Below are 22,858 nucleotides of genomic sequence, written 5' to 3'. Positions count from 1 at the left end.
ACATTGGGAGAGGGAGGGCCTCCACGTGCGTTTTAATGCTCATTAGTAGAGTATGTGAAACCTATAGGCATCCAGGACACGAGCACATGCACAAACACACACACACAGAATGTGGATGAATCAACACGTTTTTTTTTAATAATAATTTATTATTACAACTGCAAATTACGTCCCCAACGGAATTTTCTTTTCAACATCTGCAATAAAAATATAGCCTACATCTGTTTTATCTAATGAGTCAGTTCACCTCACTGACTCCAGTCAATGTTATTGCAGCAAAATGCGATTGTCGAGCGCAGAAAAACACCTTTTTTTATTACAATTTTTTTTAAGTGACTAATATCAATACGTCAGTATTCTATCAATATAATATTGGAATGCATAACTATTCTGTATACATTTTTTCTCCCACCCTTACTTCAGTGTGGAAAGCTTATTGGCTTAAGATGATAAAATAGGCTTATTCTTCTACTTTCTTTGTATTGGATGTGCCTCTTTCTGTTGCTTGTTAGTCCATTCTACACAGAACGTTCCGAGGCTCTGGATATCCTCCTGAGTAACCAGATGGTAAATATAAATGGTACATTTATATAGTGCTTTTATCCAAAGCGCTTTACAATTTGTTCCTCACATTCGACCCATTAGGGGGGAGCAGTTAGGGGTTAAGTGTCTTGCTCAAGGACATTTCGACACGCTGCCTGGGAGGAGCGGGAATCGAACCGGGAACCTCCGGATTACCAGACGACTGGTAATGGAGGGATGGGCATCGAGCAATTTCCAGTGACCATCTCTGGAATAGTTCTTTTGTGAGTTGAATAGAATAGAGATACTTTAATCATCCCGAGGGAAATTTGGCACCTTGCCCGTCCTTAACGACTACTTAATCCCTATCAGAAATGTCAAGAGTTGGGATTGATCTTTTCACAAGCATGTCGGTAACTATCAAGTTCACACGCTACTATTTTGAAGTATAGTATTTTGTCACTGCAACTCCACACAGCGCTCAGGCCGTACCCATAGGACTTTACTTTTAGACTAACATATTTAGTAATCTCTCTGCTTAAAGGATGTAGAGGAGGACGTCGGTAATGACGAGTGAGGGAGAGGATAAGGGGATGACACACACCGTAGGCCCCGTGTCGAGGTTGCGAGTGCGTGGTGATGTGTCTCAGTCCGCTGGGCCCGCAGAGCTCCCCGGCCTCCCAGCAATTTAGCTTCATTAGGAGATGAGATATACTTCAGGGCTCATTGGCTCGGTGCCTTGGGGTGACTCTTTGTTTTTCCAATGACTTCTGTCTATTTTCAAACATGTTCTCATCTACTAATGACATTTTTCTTTTTTAATTGAATAATAAAGTGTAACTTGTACCCCCGCGAGAATGACAAAATACCATCAAAACAAAATGAGCTGTACCGTCCTATTACTAATGAAACCGGTATTTGGGGGCTACAGCCGATCCGAGAGGCACATTCATGTCATGTCTTGTGTAGTGGCATCCTGCGCCGACCCGCCTGTTCCTCTGCTCTCGGTGAAGGTTTTATGTTTGGTGGCAATCAGCCCTCCTAAAGCCACAAACACCCCCCGCCCCCCTCCCTCCCGTCAGACACAGTTTTCATGTTTCTGTCCCTCAAGTGGTGTCTAGCTGAGATGTAGTGTGGATATTGTTTTGTGTGCGTGTGTGTGTGTGTGGGGGGGGAGGGGGGGGGGGGGTCGAGTTGCTGTTGTGGTTATTACTACCCCGCCAGCCCTCATGCCACCCCCGTCCCTCCCGACGGCTCCCTCGCTCTCCTCTGCTGTCGCCCGCTGCCTCGCCGCTCCTCCTCTCCCGCCTGTCTGTCTCGAGCCGCGCCGCTGAGGAATGTTCCCAGTAATTGAACATAAGGCTCTCTGTGCATCTCAGGAAATAAAAGCCAAAATGTAATACAACCAACCAGGGCACAAAGAAAATACGTTATTTTCATATCTCGCTCGCTCGCACACACACACACACACACACACACACACACACACACACACACACACACACACACACACACACACACACACACACGCTCTCTCTTTCCCTCCATCTCTCAGTATTTCTCCTATCCTTTCTTCTTCCTAGAATTTGACTTCTCTACCCGTTCTCTCAAAATATTTGACGCTGTGCTACTCTTCCTTCACAATCGCTTATCGCTAGGCCTGCCGCGATAAGCAATAAATCGATTAATTGCCGCGATAATTTAAATGAATGCAATGATTTTGACTGACGCGATTAATTGCTATTTGCGCGTTTGTTTTAATGAGGCGGAACCAGTGCCCCTTGTCAGTCACTGTCCGTGTTGGGAGGCGGGCCGCTGGCTTTACTACAGCACAGCACAGGAGCTCCGTGGGGCAACACCACATAGCTTAACTACATTTCTCAATAGTGTTGCTCCTTTTAACCAAGTAGCGTTATTTGTAGTGTAACGTTAGAATAACACAGAATAACGTTAATACAATTACATGCATCATTGTTTACAATGAACGGGTGGGGCTAGTCAAAGGACTGGAGACGGGGACAAGTTAAACATGAATTAATTTATTATAACAGGTCGTTTTCGAGTCGTGCTGCAGTGCCTACGCACCACAGCTATTCTATTATAATACTGCTTTGACGCTTCCTCCTCATCGTTGATTGCCTGTAGTAGCTGCATCTAACGTTAGTAGCTAACGTTAAAACTAAAAAACACAACCGGACGAGACAAGTTGTCGGCTAGGATAATCACAACAATACTTCCGGTCTGGTCGGTGGGCTTCAAAATAAAAGTCTTAAACACCGGAAAAGACGGAGCGGTGGGCTTCAAAATAAAAGTTTTGGGAAATAAATTTCTCAAAAAAATTCTCTAACCGGTCGCAATAATATCGCTTATCGCGATATTTTCGGGGGCAATTAATCGCCCAGCAAAATGTGTTATCGTGGCAGGCCTACTTATCGCCCAATATTGTAAATACACGCCAGCCCTGCACTGGTGGTCTCATGGCCCGGAGATGTATTCGATGGCAGCTATTTCATATGAAGGAAAAGCTGTAAAAAAATAAAAAGCCTAGTCGGGTATCTCCCCGACACGCGAGGAGCGATATTACAACTTACTTCGCAGGAAAGATGCCTGAAAGGTTATTGTGAATTTCTATTTCCATTGTCATTCAAGTCACACCTGGTAATGTGTGATAGAAGTGCCTCTCACAGCTCTGGAGCGCCGTATGCTCAGTTTATAAATAGGAGTGACTGAAAGTCAGGCCTTTTGAGAGTTCAGTTTAATGCTGGGATTGCTTGGGATCTGATCGGCGGTCCTTTGGGGAATCGAGGAATAAATGCACTCAGGCAGTTTAAACGGCTACAGCGGACAACTACAAATAATTCCCCACTTATACTTATACTGTAGTGTAAAAAACATAATAAAAAAATTAAAACAAAGACTCACCCTCGCTAAAACTGATATTCTTCTGATATTTTCAAGCATGTTTGAAATGATGGGGCACAACGTTAGCAATGCTCTTGTAGTGTGAGCAACGTACGACTAGTCAGCACGGGAGAAAGGCAGGTGGAGGAGGGAGAAACCACTACAGAACAACAATAAATCACCACGGCTTCCAATAATCATTATTATCTGATAAGAATTACGGTATTATGACAACTGGGTGGAGAAAGAGAAGAGGTGGACAGACATTGCTCTTCAACAGAACAAAATAGCTTGCGGCAGTACGGCGATTTGATAGTTGTGTACAGCGGCATAACTGAAATCTCAATCTCATATTGAACTTGCAACAGGTTTCAAAACGTATAAATTGATGTATAACATTGTCCTGTACCTCACACTCCTCCTCTCTCTGTCATGTACCTCTCTCTGTCCTGGGTGTCCAGTGTCCTGTACCTCTCTTTGTCCTGGGTGTCCAGTGTCCTGTACCTCTCTTTGTCCTGGGTGTCCAGTGTCCTGTACCTCTCTTTGTCCTGGGTGTCCAGTGTCCTGTACCTCTCTCTGTCCTGGGTGTGTCCAATGTCCTGTACCTCTCTCTGTCCTGGGTGTCCAATGTCCTGTACCTCTCTCTGTCCTGGGGGTGTCCAGTGTCCTGTACCTCTCTTTGTCCTGGGTGTCCAGTGTCCTGTACCTCTCTCTGTCCTGGGTGTCCAGTGTCCTGTACCTCTCTTTGTCCTGGGTGTCCAGTGTCCTGTACCTCTCTTTGTCCTGGGTGTCCAGTGTCCTGTACCTCTCTTTGTCCTGGGTGTCCAGTGTCCTGTACCTCTCTCTGTTCTGGGTGTCCAGTGTCCTGTACCTCTCTCTGTCCTGGGTGTCCAGTGTCCTGTACCTCTCTCTGTCCTGGGTGTCCAGTGTCCTGTACCTCTCTCTGTCCTGGGGGTGTCCAGTGTCCTGTACCTCTCTCTGTCCTGGGGGTGTCCAGTGTCCTGTACCTCTCTTTGTCCTGGGTGTCCAGTGTCCTGTACCTCTCTCTGTCCTGGGGGTGTCCAGTGTCCTGTACCTCTCTTTGTCCTGGGTGTCCAGTGTCCTGTACCTCTCTCTGTCCTGGGTGTGTCCAGTGTCCTGTACCTCTCTCTGTCCTGGGTGTCCAGTGTCCTGTACCTCTCTGTCCTGGGTGTCCAGTGTCCTGTACCTCTCTTTGTCCTGGGGGTGTCCAGTGTAGGGTTGCACGGTATACCGGTATTAGTATAGTACCGCGATACTAGAGTGTTCGAAATGATACTATACTGCGTTTGGGAAAAACTGTCATTTTTATTTTTATTTTCATTTATGCATGTAAATGCCTTCCTATTGGAGCACAGCGCTGCTGTCAGTGGTGACGTTGCGCTAGTTTACCGGAAGCAACCTTCTGGAATGAAGAACAACAAACTCTAGTTGAGACGGGAGCTGGCATGGCTCGTCCGGCGAGTGTTGGCATCGGTGGCATGACTGCAGTGCTGGTGGGAGCTGCTGTGGCGTGTGGCGTTGGTTGTCATAGCCATCGGCAGTCGCGGTGAGGATCTTTGTTGATTGGCGTTGGCTGGCTGGCTTTGACTGGAGTTGTGGTTCGCTAGCTATGTGGGCTGGCATTGGCCGAGTTTGCTCTGTGCGGGGTGTGCTAGCTGGCTAGCGTTGATCAGTGGAGGTCCTCACTGCGATTAGTTAGTTATCATAACCATCGGCAGTCGCGGTGAGGATCTTTGTTGATTGGCGTTGGCTGGCTAGCACATTTTGCATGGGGTGGGCTCGGCTGGCGTTGGCTTGTGTGGCTGGCGAACTGTAGTTCTGGTTGGGGCTAGCTAGCTGGCGTTGGTCGGTGGAGATCCTCACTGCGATTGCAGATGGTTGTGGTGGCTGACGTTGCGTGCTGCAGTGGCTCCTGTCAGTGCTGTGGTCGTGCCGTTGATGCCAACGTTCTGTGCTCAGCAAACCTACCCTGGGTAAATAAAGGTTAAACAAACAATAGGCTATAATCAGTCTCACTCATCAAAATGTTTTCTAGGTAACTTATGGTATCTCAAACTAATTAGGCCCTCTGCTATGACAAATGTATAATAATACAACCATACTTTTTCTACCCTTTGAATTTTTTTTAACTACAGAAGTCTGCTGCATTTGGCTCACAGAGTGACTCCCCCCACTCAGAAGCAACCTAACCTCCGCTTTTTTTGAGCAGCATATTAAGTATTAGTCCAAAGATGATAAAAGGCTCAACAGGGCAGTCGCAGAGTTCATCTGTATGGACCAAGTTCCAATATATATACAGTTGAGAAAGCTGGGTTCAGAAACCTTGTACAGCAACTGTTTTGAGTGCAAAAAAAGTTCTCCAGCATTTTGAATGCCATTGCCTTTAATTTAATTTATTTATTCTTGTCATTGTTGTGTTTTAAAATAAAAAAACAATAATGACATCCGAGAGTGTTTCCCTGATTTTGAGGAAAAGTATAGAAAGTATAGAAAATTCGAAATTAATATTGGTATAGTATCAAAACCAAAATGTTGGTATCGTGACAACCCTAGTCCAGTGTCCTTGTACCTCATGCTCCTCTCTCTCTCTCTCCCCTGACTTGTTCACAGTGTACGTGCCGTAAGGACATGGTGAAGATCTCCATGGACGTGTTTGTGCGCTGCCTGCAGCCCGAGCGCTACGAGCAGTGGAAGCAGGGCAGGGACACCACCCTGCTGGACCACCTGAAGCCCAGTGAGCTCAGCAGCTCCGAGCTGGTGCGCTGGAGGGAGGACCGCGTCAAGCAACGGGAGAACCTGCTGCGCCGGTGAGAACCCAGCATCGGGTCCAGATTGAATGAATGAATGAATGATGAATGAATTAATGAAAGTTTATTTTTGAACATGTATTCTCCATATTCCTCCAAACAAATCACAATATCAAGCTCCGTCATACAGAACAATCATAATGAAAATAAATGATAAACAAAAAGTCAAGAGCAATGTAGTTACCGGTAGTTAGTTGACATGTTCAAAAAAGGAGTAGAGGGAAGCTACGCTTATTGATCCCTACCCCTTACAAGATTCAGATTCAGATTTCAGTACTTCACAGCAAGAAGAGTGAGATTCTATTTAGTGTGGTCCCTCGACCATAGCAGCTTCTAATAATAGAAATACAATAAATTTAGCATGGAATAAAATAAGATGACTAAAATAAAGATTACTATATACAGTTCTAAAAGTGTGCAGTGCAATACACCAAATTTAGCATAGAATAAAATAATATGACTAAAATAAAGATTACTATATAGGGAAGGGAATTGGCAGAACGTCACGTTTCCATGCTAGAACTTTTCAGTCAGGAAGTCCTTGGGTGTTCTGTGGTTGTGTTACCAACAGAAAGACATTCCCTCTGGTGTTCTGTGGATCAGTGGACTGAGGCGCACCACCATGTAATCCCACTGTAAGGAGTTAGTCTGCTCAGTGCCTCTGTCTCATTATTCCTAGCACCCCTCACCGTATATACAGTTCGATAAACAAAGAGTCATTAGCCTGTGCGCTCAGAAATCATGTCAAAGAAAGTGAGTAATGAAGGTAGGTTCACACAGAAAGCGCCAATGGCCTCAACATAAGCATTTCTCTTGGCTAAATCGGTGAAATGCAAGTAAACTGGGTCCTTTTCACTGTTTTCTGGACAGATATGACCTCTTTGTCCCGTACCTCACACTCCTCTCTCTATCCTGTACCTCTCTCTGTACTGTACCTCTCTCTGTCCTGTACCTCTCTCTGTCCTGTACCTCTCTCTGTCCCGTACCGAACTGTTAAGTTTGTTCAGCTCTGCGAAAAATCAATCATATACCATACTTTTCGCACTATAAGCCGCACCTGACTATAAGCCGCAGCAGCTAAATTGAATGATGTGTACATATATAAACCGCACTGGACTATAAACTGCATGTGTTTTAATGTTTAATTACCATATGTAAGGAGTGGAGCCTGCGGCTTAATTTGACTCAACACGGGAAACCTCACCCGGCCCGGACACGGAAAGGATTGACAGATTGATTGCTCTTTCTTGATTCTGTGGGTGGTGGTGCATGGCCTCTTATATTGAGCTTTAAGTTCCCACCTCTACAGAGAATGACTCCCACCTCTACAGAATTCCTCAGTCTGGAGTCGACCTTGCCCAGACTTACTTGGAACACCTTATCTGTGATGGTTCTAGATACCTAATTCTGGGAGTGCAGAACACCTGCCATCTGTTGTGATGGGAGTACAGGCCGTATAAGTGCCCCATTGTTCCTCAAGGCTCTAACAGGCCTGAGAACAGTTTTTTTTCTATACCACAACAAACTGGTTCTCAAGGACGTTTGACTGGATGAGATTGAGACTTTACAGACGCAACATATGACAACGGTAACCGCCTTTTGGGTGTGAACAACTGTTACCTCATCACTAAATGTATGTGTATAAAACCTGCTGTCGGTCACTGCTCATCACTTCATTCTGCATACCCATGCGTTTGAATCACAGATCTGTAACCTTACTTGTGTGAATTCGAAAAATCATACTTTGTTATATTCTGAAAGCCACTGATCTTATAATAACCACCTGTGTGTGTCCCCTCCTGTTCCTGTTCACCTCTGCAGCAAGCAAGAACGGCACTTTCATTGGTCTGAAAAACATTGAAGACCCCTGATCTAGAGAAAAGCGCTTTATACAAGTAATGATACAACCACTTTATCCCCCCCCCCCCGACACAGGGCACTGCAGAAGAAGAATCAGCTGCGACGCCTGAAGCTGGAGGAGGTGAAGGTGCTGGCGGAGGAGGGCATCGAGCTGGATGCCGCCGACTACCAACGGCAGGTGGAGGAGCGCGAGGCCCAGCGGAGGCAGGAGCGCGAGGAGCGGATGGCTCGCGAGGCCATATTCACCCTGGAGGCCATGGAGCAACAGGAGCAGCGGGAGGCTGCGGACGCCGCCGCCGCGTTGAAGGCAGCGGCAGACAAGGAAGCAGCTCCAGGTGAAGAAGGTGAGATTAACCCTCTCACTACCACACTACAGAAGGTTATCCCTTTCACTACCACACTACAGAAGGTTAACCCTTTCACTACCACACTACAGAAGGTTATCCCTTTCACTACCACACTACAGAAGGTTAACCCTTTCACTACCACACTACAGAAGGTTAACCCTTTCACTACCACACTACAGAAGGTTAACCCTCTCACTACCACACTACAGAAGGTTAACCCTCTCACTACCACACTACAGAAGGTTAACCCTTTCACTACCACACTACAGAAGGTTAACCCTCTCACTACCACACTACAGAAGGTTAACCCTCTCACTACCACACTACAGAAGGTTAACCCTTTCACTACCACACTACAGAAGGTTATCCCTTTCACTACCACACTACAGAAGGTTAACCCTTTCACTACCACACTACAGACGGTTAACCCTTTCACTACCACACTACAGAAGGTTATCCCTTTCACTACCACACTACAGAAGGTTAACCCTTTCACTACCACACTACAGACGGTTAACCCTTTCACTACCACACTACAGAAGGTTAACCCTCTCACTACCACACTACAGAAGGTTAACCCTTTCACTACCACACTACAGAAGGTTATCCCTTTCACTACCACACTACAGAAGGTTAACCCTTTCACTACCACACTACAGACGGTTAACCCTTTCACTACCACACTACAGAAGGTTATCCCTTTCACTACCACACTACAGAAGGTTAACCCTTTCACTACCACACTACAGACGGTTAACCCTTTCACTACCACACTACAGAAGGTTAACCCTCTCACTACCACACTACAGAAGGTTAACCCTTTCACTACCACACTACAGAAGGTTATCCCTTTCACTACCACACTACAGAAGGTTAACCCTTTCACTACCACACTACAGACGGTTAACCCTTTCACTACCACACTACAGAAGGTTAACCCTCACTACCACACTACAGAAGGTTATCCCTTTCACTACCACACTACAGAAGGTTAACCCTTTCACTACCACACTACAGACGGTTAACCATTTCACGACCACACTACAGAAGGTTAACCCTCTCACTACCACACTACACAAGGTTAACCATTTCACGACCACACTACAGAAGGTTAACCATTTCACTACCACACTACACAAGGTTAACACTTTCACTACCACACTACACAAGGTTAACCATTTCACGACCACGCTACAGAAGGTTAACACTTTCACTACCACACTACACAAGGTTAACCCTCTCACTACCACACTACACAAGGTTAACCATTTCATGACCACGCTACAGAAGGTTAACCCTCTCACTACCACACTACACAAGGTTAACCATTTCACGACCACGCTACAGAAGGTTAACACTTTCACTACCACACTACACAAGGTTAACCCTCTCACTACCACACTACACAAGGTTAACCATTTCATGACCACGCTACAGAAGGTTAACCCTCTCACTACCACACTACACAAGGTTAACCATTTCACGACCACACTACAGAAGGTTAACGCTTTCGCAACAACACTACGGAAGGTTAACCCTTTCACTACCACACTACAGACTGTTAACCCTTTCACTACCACACTACGGAAGGTTAACCTTTCACAACAACACTACAGAAAGTTAACCCTCTCACTACCACACTACATAAGGTTAACCCTTTCACTACCACACTACAGAAGGTTAACGCTTTCGCAAACAACACTACGGAAGGTTAACCCTCTCACTACCACACTACAGAAGGTTAACCTTTCACTACCACACTACAAAGGGTTAAGCCTTTCACTATAACCTTATATGACAGTGTGGTAGTGACGGGGTTAAATACTGGTCTCCCATGCTTGCAAACACCTAAATGTAAAAAGACGAGTTGTTCAATTGGGTACAATTATACATTTAGAAGAGTGCAGTGGTACATGTCCACAGCGGCACACTCGAGGTTAGGGTTTATCGTGTCATATCGAGATCATGTTGTGATGGAATTATGACATTGTTGAGTACAATTCTGTCATGTAAATGAATGATAACCAAACTCAAATGTCATTCTTTGAGGGGATGTTATATTGAGATATTTTTACATCACACATGATAACTACAGGAGTTCAACGCGATGAACAGCAATTGGATTATTTATCTTTTTGATTTTCCATACTTGAATAGATATTGTGACATATATTGGTATCGGGGGGGGGGGGGGAAATACGATGTGACATCACTTCATCGGGAGACCGGGGACAAGGGTCAGAGCAAGAGGCCCCCACGCTTCTGTCAGGAACACGGCGACCAATTGCACTCTCCCATGTCATTTACCAGAAATCATTGATTGAGTGATTACGCAATCTTTGTGTAATCTGTCTGAATAACGACTTTGTCTGAATATAAACTGTATGTTGAATCACACAGATAATACGTATTTCATTGTTATAAGAATTTTTCCCACTACAATGCTAAACGATTACTTGTTGCTTGATTCCTAAAGTGAAACCAGAGTTCTTGACGAAGGATGGAGTAAAAAAGAAGAAGAAGAAGAAGAAGATAATGCAACCTCCAGACGTCATGCATGGGTTCCAGTACGCGTTTGAGCAGTTTGCAGTAAAGCTGGAAAAGCCACAAGCGTCCCTGCCGATGGTGGTGAAAAGTGAACCCTACGTGCCAACGGTGGTGAAAACTCCAGCTCCAAGTGAAACTACCATACCAGCAGATGCAAAGATTATCCAGGTATGTTTCAGATAGTTGTGTTTATGTAACCAACTATGTTTCAGATAGTTGTGTTTATGTAACCAAGTATGTTTCAGATAGTTGTGTTTATGTAAAGGTATGTTTCAGATAGTTGTGTTTATGTAACCAGGTATGTTTCAGATAGTTGTGTTTATGTAACCAGGTATGTTTCAGATAGTTGTGTTTATGTAACCAGGTATGTTTCAGATAGTTGTGTTTATGTAACCAGGTATGTTTCAGATAGTTGTGTTTATGTAACCAGGTATGTTTCAGATAGTTGTGTTTATGTAACCAGGTATGTTTCAGATAGTTGTGTTTATGTAACCAGGTATGTTTCAGATAGTTGTGTTTATGTAACCAGGTATGTTTCAGATAGTTGTGTTTATGTAACCAGGTATGTTTCAGATAGTTGTGTTTATGTAACCAGGTATGTTTCAGATAGTTGTGTTTATGTAACCAGGTATGTTTCAGATAGTTGTGTTTATGTAACCAGGTATGTTTCAGATAGTTGTGTTTATGTAACCAAGTATGTTTCAGATAGTTGTGTTTGTGTAACCAGGTATGTTTCAGATAGTTGTGTTTATGTAACCAAGTATGTTTCAGATAGTTGTGTTTATGTAAAGGTATGTTTCAGATAGTTGTGTTTATGTAAAGGTATGTTTCAGATAGTTGTGTTTATGTAACCAGGTATGTTTCAGATAGTTGTGTTTATGTAACCAGGTATGTTTCAGATAGTTGTGTTTATGTAACCAGGTATGTTTCAGATAGTTGTGTTTATGTAACCAGGTATGTTTCAGATAGTTGTGTTTATGTAACCAAGTATGTTTCAGATAGTTGTGTTTATGTAACCAGGTATGTTTCAGATAGTTGTGTTTATGTAAAGGTATGTTTCAGATAGTTGTGTTTATGTAACCAGGTATGTTTCAGATAGTTGTGTTTATGTAACCAGGTATGTTTCAGATAGTTGTGTTTATGTAACCAGGTATGTTTCAGATAGTTGTGTTTATGTAACCAGGTGTGTTTCAGATAGTTGTGTTTATGTAACCAGGTGTGTTTCAGATAGTTGTGTTTATGTAACCAGGTATGTTTCAGATAGTTGTGTTTATGTAACCAGGTATGTTTCAGATAGTTGTGTTTATGTAACCAGGTATGTTTCAGATAGTTGTGTTTATGTAACCAGGTATGTTTCAGATAGTTGTGTTTATGTAACCAGGTATGTTTCAGATAGTTGTGTTTATGTAACCAGGTATGTTTCAGATAGTTGTGTTTATGTAACCAGGTATGTTTCAGATAGTTGTGTTTATGTAACCAGGTATGTTTCAGATAGTTGTGTTTATGTAACCAAGTATGTTTCAGATAGTTGTGTTTGTGTAACCAGGTATGTTTCAGATAGTTGTGTTTATGTAACCAAGTATGTTTCAGATAGTTGTGTTTATGTAAAGGTATGTTTCAGATAGTTGTGTTTATGTAAAGGTATGTTTCAGATAGTTGTGTTTATGTAACCAGGTATGTTTCAGATAGTTGTGTTTATGTAACCAGGTATGTTTCAGATAGTTGTGTTTATGTAACCAGGTATGTTTCAGATAGTTGTGTTTATGTAACCAGGTATGTTTCAGATAGTTGTGTTTATGTAACCAAGTATGTTTCAGATAGTTGTGTTTATGTAACCAGGTATGTTTCAGATAGTTGTGTTTATGTAAAGGTATGTTTCAGATAGTTGTGTTTATGTAACCAGGTATGTTTCAGATAGTTGTGTTTATGTAACCAGGTATGTTTCAGATAGTTGTGTTTATGTAACCAGGTATGTTTCAGATAGTTGTGTTTATGTAACCAGGTGTGTTTCAGATAGTTGTGTTTATGTAACCAGGTGTGTTTCAGATAGTTGTGTTTATGTAACCAGGTATGTTTCAGATAGATGTGTTTATGTAACCAGGTATGTTTCAGATAGTTGTGTTTGTGTAACCAGGTATGTTTCAGATAGATGTGTTTATGTAACCAGGTATGTTTCAGATAGTTGTGTTTGTGTAACCAGGTATGTTTCAGATAGATGTGTTTATGTAACCAGGTATGTTTCAGATAGTTGTGTTTATGTATCCAGGTATGTTTCAGATAGTTGTGTTTGTGTAACCAGGTATGGTTCAGATAGTTGTGTTTGTGTAACCAGGTATGTTTCAGATAGTTGTGTTTATGTAACCAGGTATGGTTCAGATAGTTGTGTTTATGTAACCAGGTATGTTTCAGATAGTTGCGTTTGTGTAACCAGGTATGTTTCAGGCACTTCAGTGTTTATTACTGACCATCTGCCAGGCCTGAATCATGAGCCTTCTGTCTTCTTATCTGATCCACCATCTGAAAAAGGATCAGATTCCCGTGTTTCAGTGTAGTTAACACCATGGGGCCATTATCACATAATATCAACCGCATTACATTTGCCCATTGACCAATTAATATGGCAATTTGATGTGCCATGCACCATGCCATGTTCCATGCACACAGGGAACTAATTAATCGGTACACCTAACGCAATCAAACGACGCGTCATGTCTTGTATGTTGATTGATTGTGGGCAGAAACGGGTTCTACAAGAATCGAGAACTCTCAAAAGCGGAGGTGACGGTTGCTCTCTCCAGAACAATTTTATTCCACTGTTAAAAAAACTGATTTGATAGTATGTCTGCACTTTATGTGCTCATTTCATCATTCATGTCTTTTCTATTCTACTACAACTGAATCAAACCATAAACAAGGTGGCCTGTTGGGATGTTAGATCCTAATGTGAAAAACTGTGATTTTATGTCTGCTCATTTTACCCTTGCTACTATTTTATTTGACTTATTTTATCTTATTTTTATCTATTGGAACGTGAGGTTCTGATATGATTTGATTTGAATATATCTGCATTATTTTATCCCACTTTATGCGTTGCTCTTGCTGCTTGTTTTACACAGATTTTATGTCTTACTTCTTACTTATTTCTTACACTTTGAACTGCAATCCGCTGTATGAAAGGTGCTATACAAATAAAGTTATTATTATTATTTTTACATCATTAGGTGGTCAGGACTCACTCTTTGACATCTTGTGTCCTCAGACTTACTCCAAGAAGATGCCGACGGAGATCAAGAAGAGCCGCCGACATCCGCTCAGCAAGCCGCCCATGCGCTCTCCTCTGTCCATCGTCAAGCAGGAGCCGACCAGCGACGAAGGTAGGATGGGTCAGCAGGAAGGGTACAACTCTCTCAATGTTCCTCAAACAGAAGGTAGGACAGGTCAGCAGGAAGGGTACAACTCTCTCAATGTTCCTCAAACAGAAGGTAGGACAGGTCAGCAGGAAGGGTACAACTCTCAGCTGAGTGACAATGTTCATCAAACAGTGTTGAAACTTGGGTGCTACAGTCTTGAGTGCATAGTAGTAGAGACATACTAGCATAGTAGGTAGTAATATAGGCAAGGAAGATTATTTAGTGGCAAAGTGCATGATGGTAAAAGACGGTATGAAGGTTCATTTTATTTGTCATCATTCAGATATTGATTGAAGAAGTGTGTTTTTAACAAAAGTGCATGATATGTTAGTAGTGGATGAGTCTTATGTTTATTTATTTGTACGTATGTTTGTTTATTTATCATCTATTTAATGATGTATTTCTTTGTTTTATATTCATACTTTATATATTTATTCGTTCCATGGCCCATCATGATACCCCGCAATAACAAAAACCTGACATTGGTTTGGATTATGGATTTCAGAAAGAGAAACAAAGAGGGAATACAGATCCCGGGGGATAATGGCTTCTGGAGTGCGAGGCCCGTCTCTCGTCCCTCCATCATTTTCTCTTCCTCATTTCCTGACTGAAGCATATTGATCCGGGGATCATGACTCCCAATTACCTGCTTTCAAAGTCACTTTGAGCTTGGTAACAGGGGGACGGTCTCAGGCCTGCCCTTCAGATATGGGACAGGGGGGAGGGGAAGGGGGGAGGGAGGGACGGAGGGGGGAGAGAGAGAATAAAAAAGATCCTTCTCCTCTCCGCCCAGGGTTTTAACGAACCGTCGCTCTGTGATATCGATCGCAGACCTGGAACGGCATGTTGTTGTTGTTGTTGTTGTTGTTGTTGTTGTTGTTGTTGTTGTTGTTGTTGTTGTTGTTGTGTGCTCATCAGCCAGTCATGTTGTGGCCTCCTCCAGAGCTCAACTGTCCCGTGGAGCTGGAGGACGACGTGAAGGAGCAGAGGCACCGGGACCTGTGGCAGCACCGCTCGCCCAACTTCATGACGGAGAAGGCCTTCAACGCCGCCGTGGCAAACATCCAGCCCTACTGTGCCATCTGCAGCTTGTTCTGCCCGTACACACAGGTGCGCCCAGAGCGTTTACACTTCACATTTAAATAAATAAAGGTGGCTCGCGAGGTAGAGCAGTCGTCTGGTAATCCAGAGGTTCCCGGGTTTGATTCCCGCTCCTCCCGGGCAGCGTGTCGAAGTGTCCTTGAGCAAAACACTTAACCCCCTAATTGCTCCCGATGACCAGGTTGGCACCTTGCATGGTTGCCTCCGCCGTCGGTGTGTGACTGTGTGAGTGAATGGGTGAATGTGAGGAACGAATCGTAAAGCACTTTGGATGAAATCCAAATATAAATGCAGCCATTTACATTTAGCTGACGTTTTTATCCAAAGCGACTTACAAGTTCTGTATGACAAGTCAGCAGGAAGGGTACCGTACAACTCTTTCAGCGTGTGTTGAAACTTGGGTGCTACAATCTTGAGTGCATAGTAGTAGAGCCGTACTAGCATAGTAGGTAGTAATATAGGCAAGGAAGATTATTTAGTGGCAAAGTGCATGATGGTAAAAGACAGTATGAATGTTCATTTTATTTTCATAATTCAGATATTGATTGAAGTGTGTTTTTAACAAATATATTATGTTAGTAGTGGATGGATAGAGTCAATGGAATCTTTAAATGACGATTGTAACAAGAGACGCCATAGTCGCCATTTGTCAATCCGCGCAATTGATCCTACCGTCTCCCCTCCCCCCCGTGCCCCTCAAGCAGACCCAGAAAGGGCCCAGCGCCCACGGCGGGAGCCACACCCGTCCGCTCGTCCCGGAGATGTGCTTCAGCTCGGGGGCCGAGAACACGGAGCCCCGGCCCTCCAACTCCCACATCGGAGACGACGGGACGAGTGTGCTGCTGTCGTGCTCGTCCTGCTACATGCAGGTCCACGCCAGTGAGTACAGACAACCCCCCCTTAAAGGAACACGCCAACATTTTGGGAAATGAGCTTACCGTCTTCTCCAGAGAGAGACAAGAAGATAGATACCAGTTTCCTCTCTGTGCTGCACGTTAGCCTAGCTTAGCACAATGAATGGAAGCGGACAGTGCCGGTTAGCCTATGCATTGTCCAACTAACACCTCTCCCGAAGGCTAACCGGTCATGTCCGCTTCCATTCATTGTGCTAAGCTAAGTCTCTTTCATTCAGATGACTAATGGACCGCGTTTATTGCTTCTCCCCACTCGTCTAAATCCCTGTGACATGTTTGGACCGCCTGCAAAGTCGTGTCTCTATCCGGATCACAATGTCAATCAAATTATACCAGCCAATTTGCTCCCGCTGAGCCTAAACTTCCTCTCGATCTGTTGAGCCCCAGTAAAACGGGCCCCCTGGGCGGAGCGGCTGGGTAGCGCAGTGGACTAAGCACTCGCCTACCACCGCAGAGACTCTGGGATCGAATCCAGCTGTCAGCGGTACCTCTGGCTTGGTCAGTCGTCCCTTTCTAACACAATTGGCAGCGTTAGCGAGTGGGAAGCCGGTGGGGTATGTGTCCTGGTCGTTGTAAACTGCGACTCCTACTGGTCGGTCGGGGTGCCTGTTCAGCAGGGAGGGGATCTGGGGGAAATGGCGTGAACCTCCGCACGCGTTACGTTCCCCCAGTGAAACACCTCGCTGTCGGGTGAAAATAAGCGGCTGGCGATGTATCGGAGGAGGCATGTGGTAGTTCTACACCCTCCCCAGGCCGACAGTGGGGCAATGTGCGCAATGACCAGGAAGGGAATTGGCATAACGACTAAATTGGGACGGGTGAAAAAATTCAGAAAGTCCAAAAATAACAGCTGGGGTCTTATCTTCATTCGGCTCTGGATTTATGTCCTTGAATCGCCTCTTCTCTCCACAGCGGAATTTGTTATGGCTGGGGGGAGGGGGCACTCTCAGAAAGTAGAAAATGCTTTCAGAGTAAAAATGCCCCGAATTAAGCACGGTTTTGCGCTGCGTGAATTTTCACCGCAACATCCAGAATGACTGCCGACCTCCGGTGTTCCTCTGCGTGCTACGCAGCAAGTGTTTTATGCAGTTCAAGGTGGCAGGCCTCAATCTTGGCCAGTGTTGGAGCCAATATCTGAAAGCCATCCAAAATCGTCTTACGGCAAATCCAGCCCAAGACAGCACTACTGACACACTGTATAGAGACAGACCCCCCCCCCCCCGCAGAATACAGAATACTGTTGGATCAAGAAGCGGGCAAGAGACTACTGTAGCAACCAAACAGAATATAGGCTGAATTCCCCCGACGTCTTGCTCAGAGGTCCTTGACTGGGTTAAAGCTCCAAGGCTTCTTGAACAATGGAGAGAGAAAAAAGAGAGGCTTGTATCTCTGAATGCAACACACCATAAACTTCTCCCCCTCTTATTTACCCCGCTCTCTCCACACTTGTTATTTTTTCTTGGTGATAGTTAACTTTTCGGGGTGTATGCCATCTGTCAAACTGAGGCTGTGAGATGGCAGGCAGCTTGTTAACATCGCTGTATGAGCTCCAGTGTGTTCAGGGAATCTTTTCTGTGCTTTTGTTTCTGCCGTCTGCTCATTGTGGGCTCCAGTGAAACCAGAGCTTGTTTTCTTTTGTGTTGTAAGAATCACTTGCGTCGGATCATTGTTGCGATCCCCCTCGCATCCTATTTATTCAGGAGCGATTCGTCCAAAAAGAAAAACGAATAATAAAGAATCGCTGGTTCTATAATGACTATTTTGCTCTGGTAAAAATATTTCAGTGCATAGATCTGTTTGTGTCGGCGAGACGACAGGTTTACTACACATTATGTACACACACACACACACACACACGTCTGCGGAGCCTCCTGGGTTCCTATTAGAGCCCTAAAGCTGGACTCGACCTCCCAAACAGGGAAGTTGATTAGTGATCCAGGGCTGTGCTCGGGCTGAGCCAGGGGAGCGGAGTGGCTATTGATGAGAGGATATAAAGCAGAGAGACATCCTGTCAGAAGAGAGACGCTCTGCCCTCCACCCCTCCTCCTGCTAGTTGTTATGGGAGCGGCAGTCTGTCCTCCACCCCTCCTCCTGCTAGTTGTTATGGGAGGGGACGCTCTGTCCTCCACCCCTCCTCCTGCTAGTTGTTATGGGAGGGGACATCTGTCCTCCACCCCTCCTCCTGCTAGTTGTTATGGGAGGGGACATCTGTCCTCCACCCCTCCTCCTGCTAGTTGTTATGGGAGGGGACATCTGTCCTCCACCCCTCCTCCTGCTAGTTGTTATGGGAGGGGACGCTCTGTCAGGCTGCTAAACGAACAATAATCGCTAAACGAACAATAATCACTATGCAACAACCATCAAATGCACACAGCACACACACCCACACGCACACACACACTCACTCAAACAAACAACACACTGCAGCACCCACTCTCCACACTTTAGATCACACAAACACACTTACACTTTATATTTATTGATAAAGGATTTGCACTACAACTCGTACACCTACTGTGAATTGTACCTAAACTGCACCTCGTCCATTTATGCCTTGCACTATATAGTATTGTATATTAGTACACTGCACAGTATTGTATATTGTATGGTAACTACGTCTACGAACATTGTACATATGTCTAAACTGAACACTGTGACCTCTTTTTTTTCTTCTAATTTTTACTATGTTTTTATTTCATACTTATCTTGTCATGCACAGTCTCTGGAGCGCAACAGTAAGAAGCATTTTGTACAAAAGTATTCTGTACTTCTGTATGACAACTATTAAAGAAACTTGAAACTTGAAAACTTGTCCTCCACCCCTCCTCCTGCTAGTCGTTATGGGAGGGGACGCTCTGCCCTCCACCCCTCCTCCTGCTAGTTGTTATGGGAGGGGACGCTCTGTCCTCCACCCCTCCTCCTGCTAGTTGTTATGGGAGGGGACGCTCTGTCCTCCACCCCTCCTCCTGCTAGTTGTTATGGGAGGGGACGATCTGTCCTCCACCCCTCCTCCTGCTAGTTGTTATGGGAGGGGACGCTCTGCCCTCCACCCCTCCTCCTGCTAGTTGTTATGGGAGGGGACGCTCTGTCCTCCACCCCTCCTCCTGCTAGTTGTTATGGGAGGGGACGCTCTGCCCTCCACCCCTCCTCCTGCTAGTCGTTATGGGAGGGGACGCTCTGTCCTCCACCCCTCCTCCTGCTAGTTGTTATGGGAGGGGACGCTCTGTCCTCCACCCCTCCTCCTGCTAGTTGTTATGGGAGGGGACGCTCTGCCCTCCACCCCTCCTCCTGCTAGTTGTTATGGGAGGGGACGATCTGTCCTCCACCCCTCCTCCTGCTAGTTGTTATGGGAGGGGACATCTGTCCTCCACCCCTCCTACTGCTAGTTGTTATGGGAGGGGACGCTCTGTCCTCCACCCCTCCTCCTGCTAGTTGTTATGGGAGGGGACGTCTGTCCTCCACCCCTCCTACTGCTAGTTGTTATGGGAGGGGACATCTGTCCTCCACCCCTCCTCCTGCTAGTTGTTATGGGAGGGGACGCTCTGTCCTCCACCCCTCCTCCTGCTAGTTGTTATGGGAGGGGACGCTCTGTCCTCCACCCCTCCTCCTGCTAGTTGTTATGGGAGGGGACATCTGTCCTCCACCCCTCCTCCTGCTAGTTGTTATGGGAGGGGACGCTCTGTCCTCCACCCCTCCTCCTGCTAGTTGTTATGGGAGGGGACATCTGTCCTCCACCCCTCCTCCTGCTAGTCGTTATGGGAGGGGACGCTCTGTCCTCCACCCCTCCTCCTGCTAGTTGTTATGGGAGGGGACGCTCTGTCCTCCACCCCTCCTACTGCTAGTCGTTATGGGAGGGGACGCTCTGTCCTCCACCCCTCCTCCTGCTAGTCGTTATGGGAGGGGACATCTGTCCTCCACCCCTCCTCCTGCTAGTTGTTATGGGAGGGGACGCTCTGTCCTCCACCCCTCCTCCTGCTAGTTGTTATGGGAGGGGACGCTCTGTCCTCCACCCCTCCTCCTGCTAGTTGTTATGGGAGGGGACGCTCTGTCCTCCACCCCTCCTCCTGCTAGTTGTTATGGGAGGGGACGCTCTGCCCTCCACCCCTCCTCCTGCTAGTTGTTATGGGAGGGGACGCTCTGCCCTCCACCCCTCCTCCTGCTAGTCGTTATGGGAGGGGACGCTCTGCCCTCCACCCCTCCTCCTGCTAGTCGTTATGGGAGGGGACGCTCTGCCCTCCACCCCTCCTCCTGCTAGTTGTTATGGGAGGGGACGCTCTGCCCTCCACCCCTCCTCCTGCTAGTCGTTATGGGAGGGGACGCTCTGTCCTCCACCCCTCCTCCTGCTAGTCGTTATGGGAGGGGACGCTCTGTCCTCCACCCCTCCTCCTGCTAGTCGTTATGGGAGGGGACGCTCTGTCCTCCACCCCTCCTCCTGCTAGTCGTTATGGGAGGGGACGCTCTGTCCTCCACCCCTCCTCCTGCTAGTTGTTATGGGAGGGGACGTCCAACTCGACACACCTACACTACATGCGTTTGAATGATTATAGTATAATTCCAATATTATATATTCCATATGCCAATAACGTTCAGTTTTGTGGTATATAATCCTGAGTAATAAGAAACAAAAATAACACTTTAACCTATTGGTAAACAAACGTATTGATGAAAATATACATTATAACTGCTGTTGTGACATGGTTATGATGTTTATTCTTGAAACGATAATTATGTCAGACAGTCTGGAGAGCTTGATTTATGACGTGATGTCATTTGCGGTCCGGCCCTCTATTATCACGTCTCTCAGTGATAATACACAACCCCGCTCTGCTTCTTCTTCTCCCTTCTGTGGTGTGGAAACAATTGTGTGTATTGAGCCGTACTGTATTGTACCCATTCTGCAATCTGTTAATAAAGTTTTCATTCATTCATTCATTCAAACATAGACGATATTGAACAAGCCATAATCCACGCATTTTCAATCCAAAAGAAAGAGAGAGAGAGAGAGAGAGAGAGAGAGAGAGAGAGAGAGAGAGAGAAGCCAGCGTTAGCTGAGTGGCTGAGAGAGAGAGAGAGAGAAGCGTTATCTGAGTGGCTGAGAGAGAGAGAGACGTAGAGCCATATGAAATCCGCGTTCACGGAATCGCGGACGGAATCGCGGAATTGAGCAATAAAAATGGAATACTGTAAAGAAAAAAAAAGATTTTTTTTTTTTTTTTTTTTTTTTTTATATAATGTTGTGGGACTTGTACAGCACTTTGTTCAACGTTGTCAGTGCTGTAAAGTTTAAACCTTTTAAAATCTTAGACAAACAAAACACTTTGCTTTCATGAAATATTGTAAGCCGTCATTTGAGGCTTTATAAAAGCAGCACAATGAACACAAATCTGTCAGTGCCGAGTCCGACCTCATCTTAAATAACAAACAGCATTGCTTGTTGTAGTTAACAAAGAGGCAGAGTTGATTTTGCACAAAAATAAAAAGAAATATCTTTATTTTTAATTTTTTATATAATCTAGTTTTATTTTCATATTCGAATCCCATGCCCATCGAACGAAGCTTCGAAGTATTTAAGACAGCCCTATTAAATGGACTGTTATATCTTATTAAATTGTGGACATTTATTCATTCCCACTTATTAGACACTATTTCTGTTGGTAGAATACGTGTACAAAGCAAAATACAGAATTTTGAAATATTAAAACGAAAAAAACGGAATTTGGAAAAAAATTTAATGGAATTTGGAAAAAAATAAAACGGATTTCATATGGCTCTAAGAGAGAGAGAGAGAGAGAGAGAGAGAGAGAAATATCGCTAATCTACCTTGTTGTTGGCAGAAGGGCTTGTTGATAAAGTGTATATCCACTCCATGGCATTGTCCATCCAGCCTGTGTTGATGTCCATCCATTGTCCATGCATGTCCCTCCACACTGCATCCATAATATAGCTTGTTAATAGCCAACAAGTACTGTGAGTGCCTTTGTCCATGTCCGCCTCGAACAGCCTGCAAACTACCTGGTGTTCTATCGCCATGCTCTAAGACAAACTCTAACCTTAACCAACTTTGAAAGAGTGCCTAAGCCTAACCTTGAACTTGCCATCACGCTCCAAGACAAACAGCTGCATCTCACAACAACACAACTATCTCTACCAAGCTAGAATAAGCTAGAATTGGAACAGTGATAATCAGTGATAATACACAACCCCGCTCTGCTTTTTCTTCTCCCTTCTGTGGTGTGGAGAGTTGTAACACCCACAGTGTCCCTTCCCCTTTAACAGAATAACCACCTGGCTCTCTCCCAGAGCAAAGAACAGTGCCTTCTTTCCAAGGAAGAGGAGATATTATTAATATAACAAACCTGTTTGTGCTAGATTCTGAGGTCACAGTAGCCTTTCACTTCTATCCTCCAATGACCCTGGTTCAATCATGT

General features: G+C 45.0%; 1 protein-coding gene across 1 annotated transcript in view; it reads left to right on the top strand.

Moving 5' to 3' along the window:
• The window catches only part of kdm4b (lysine (K)-specific demethylase 4B), a 136,961-nt gene that overhangs the window by 91,066 nt on the left and 23,037 nt on the right, over positions 1–22,858 (top strand). Inside the window, 6 exon segments of the mRNA XM_084309027.1 lie at positions 6,055–6,251; positions 8,187–8,455; positions 10,935–11,173; positions 14,265–14,379; positions 15,359–15,525; positions 16,218–16,395. Coding sequence (XP_084165153.1) covers positions 6,055–6,251; positions 8,187–8,455; positions 10,935–11,173; positions 14,265–14,379; positions 15,359–15,525; positions 16,218–16,395 — 1,165 coding nt within the window.

This window comes from Notolepis coatsorum, assembly GCF_963971535.1.
Source record: "Notolepis coatsorum genome assembly, chromosome: 2".
Classification (NCBI taxonomy): Eukaryota; Metazoa; Chordata; class Actinopteri; order Aulopiformes; family Paralepididae; genus Notolepis; species Notolepis coatsorum.
This window is presented reverse-complemented; position numbering and strand designations above follow the sequence as displayed.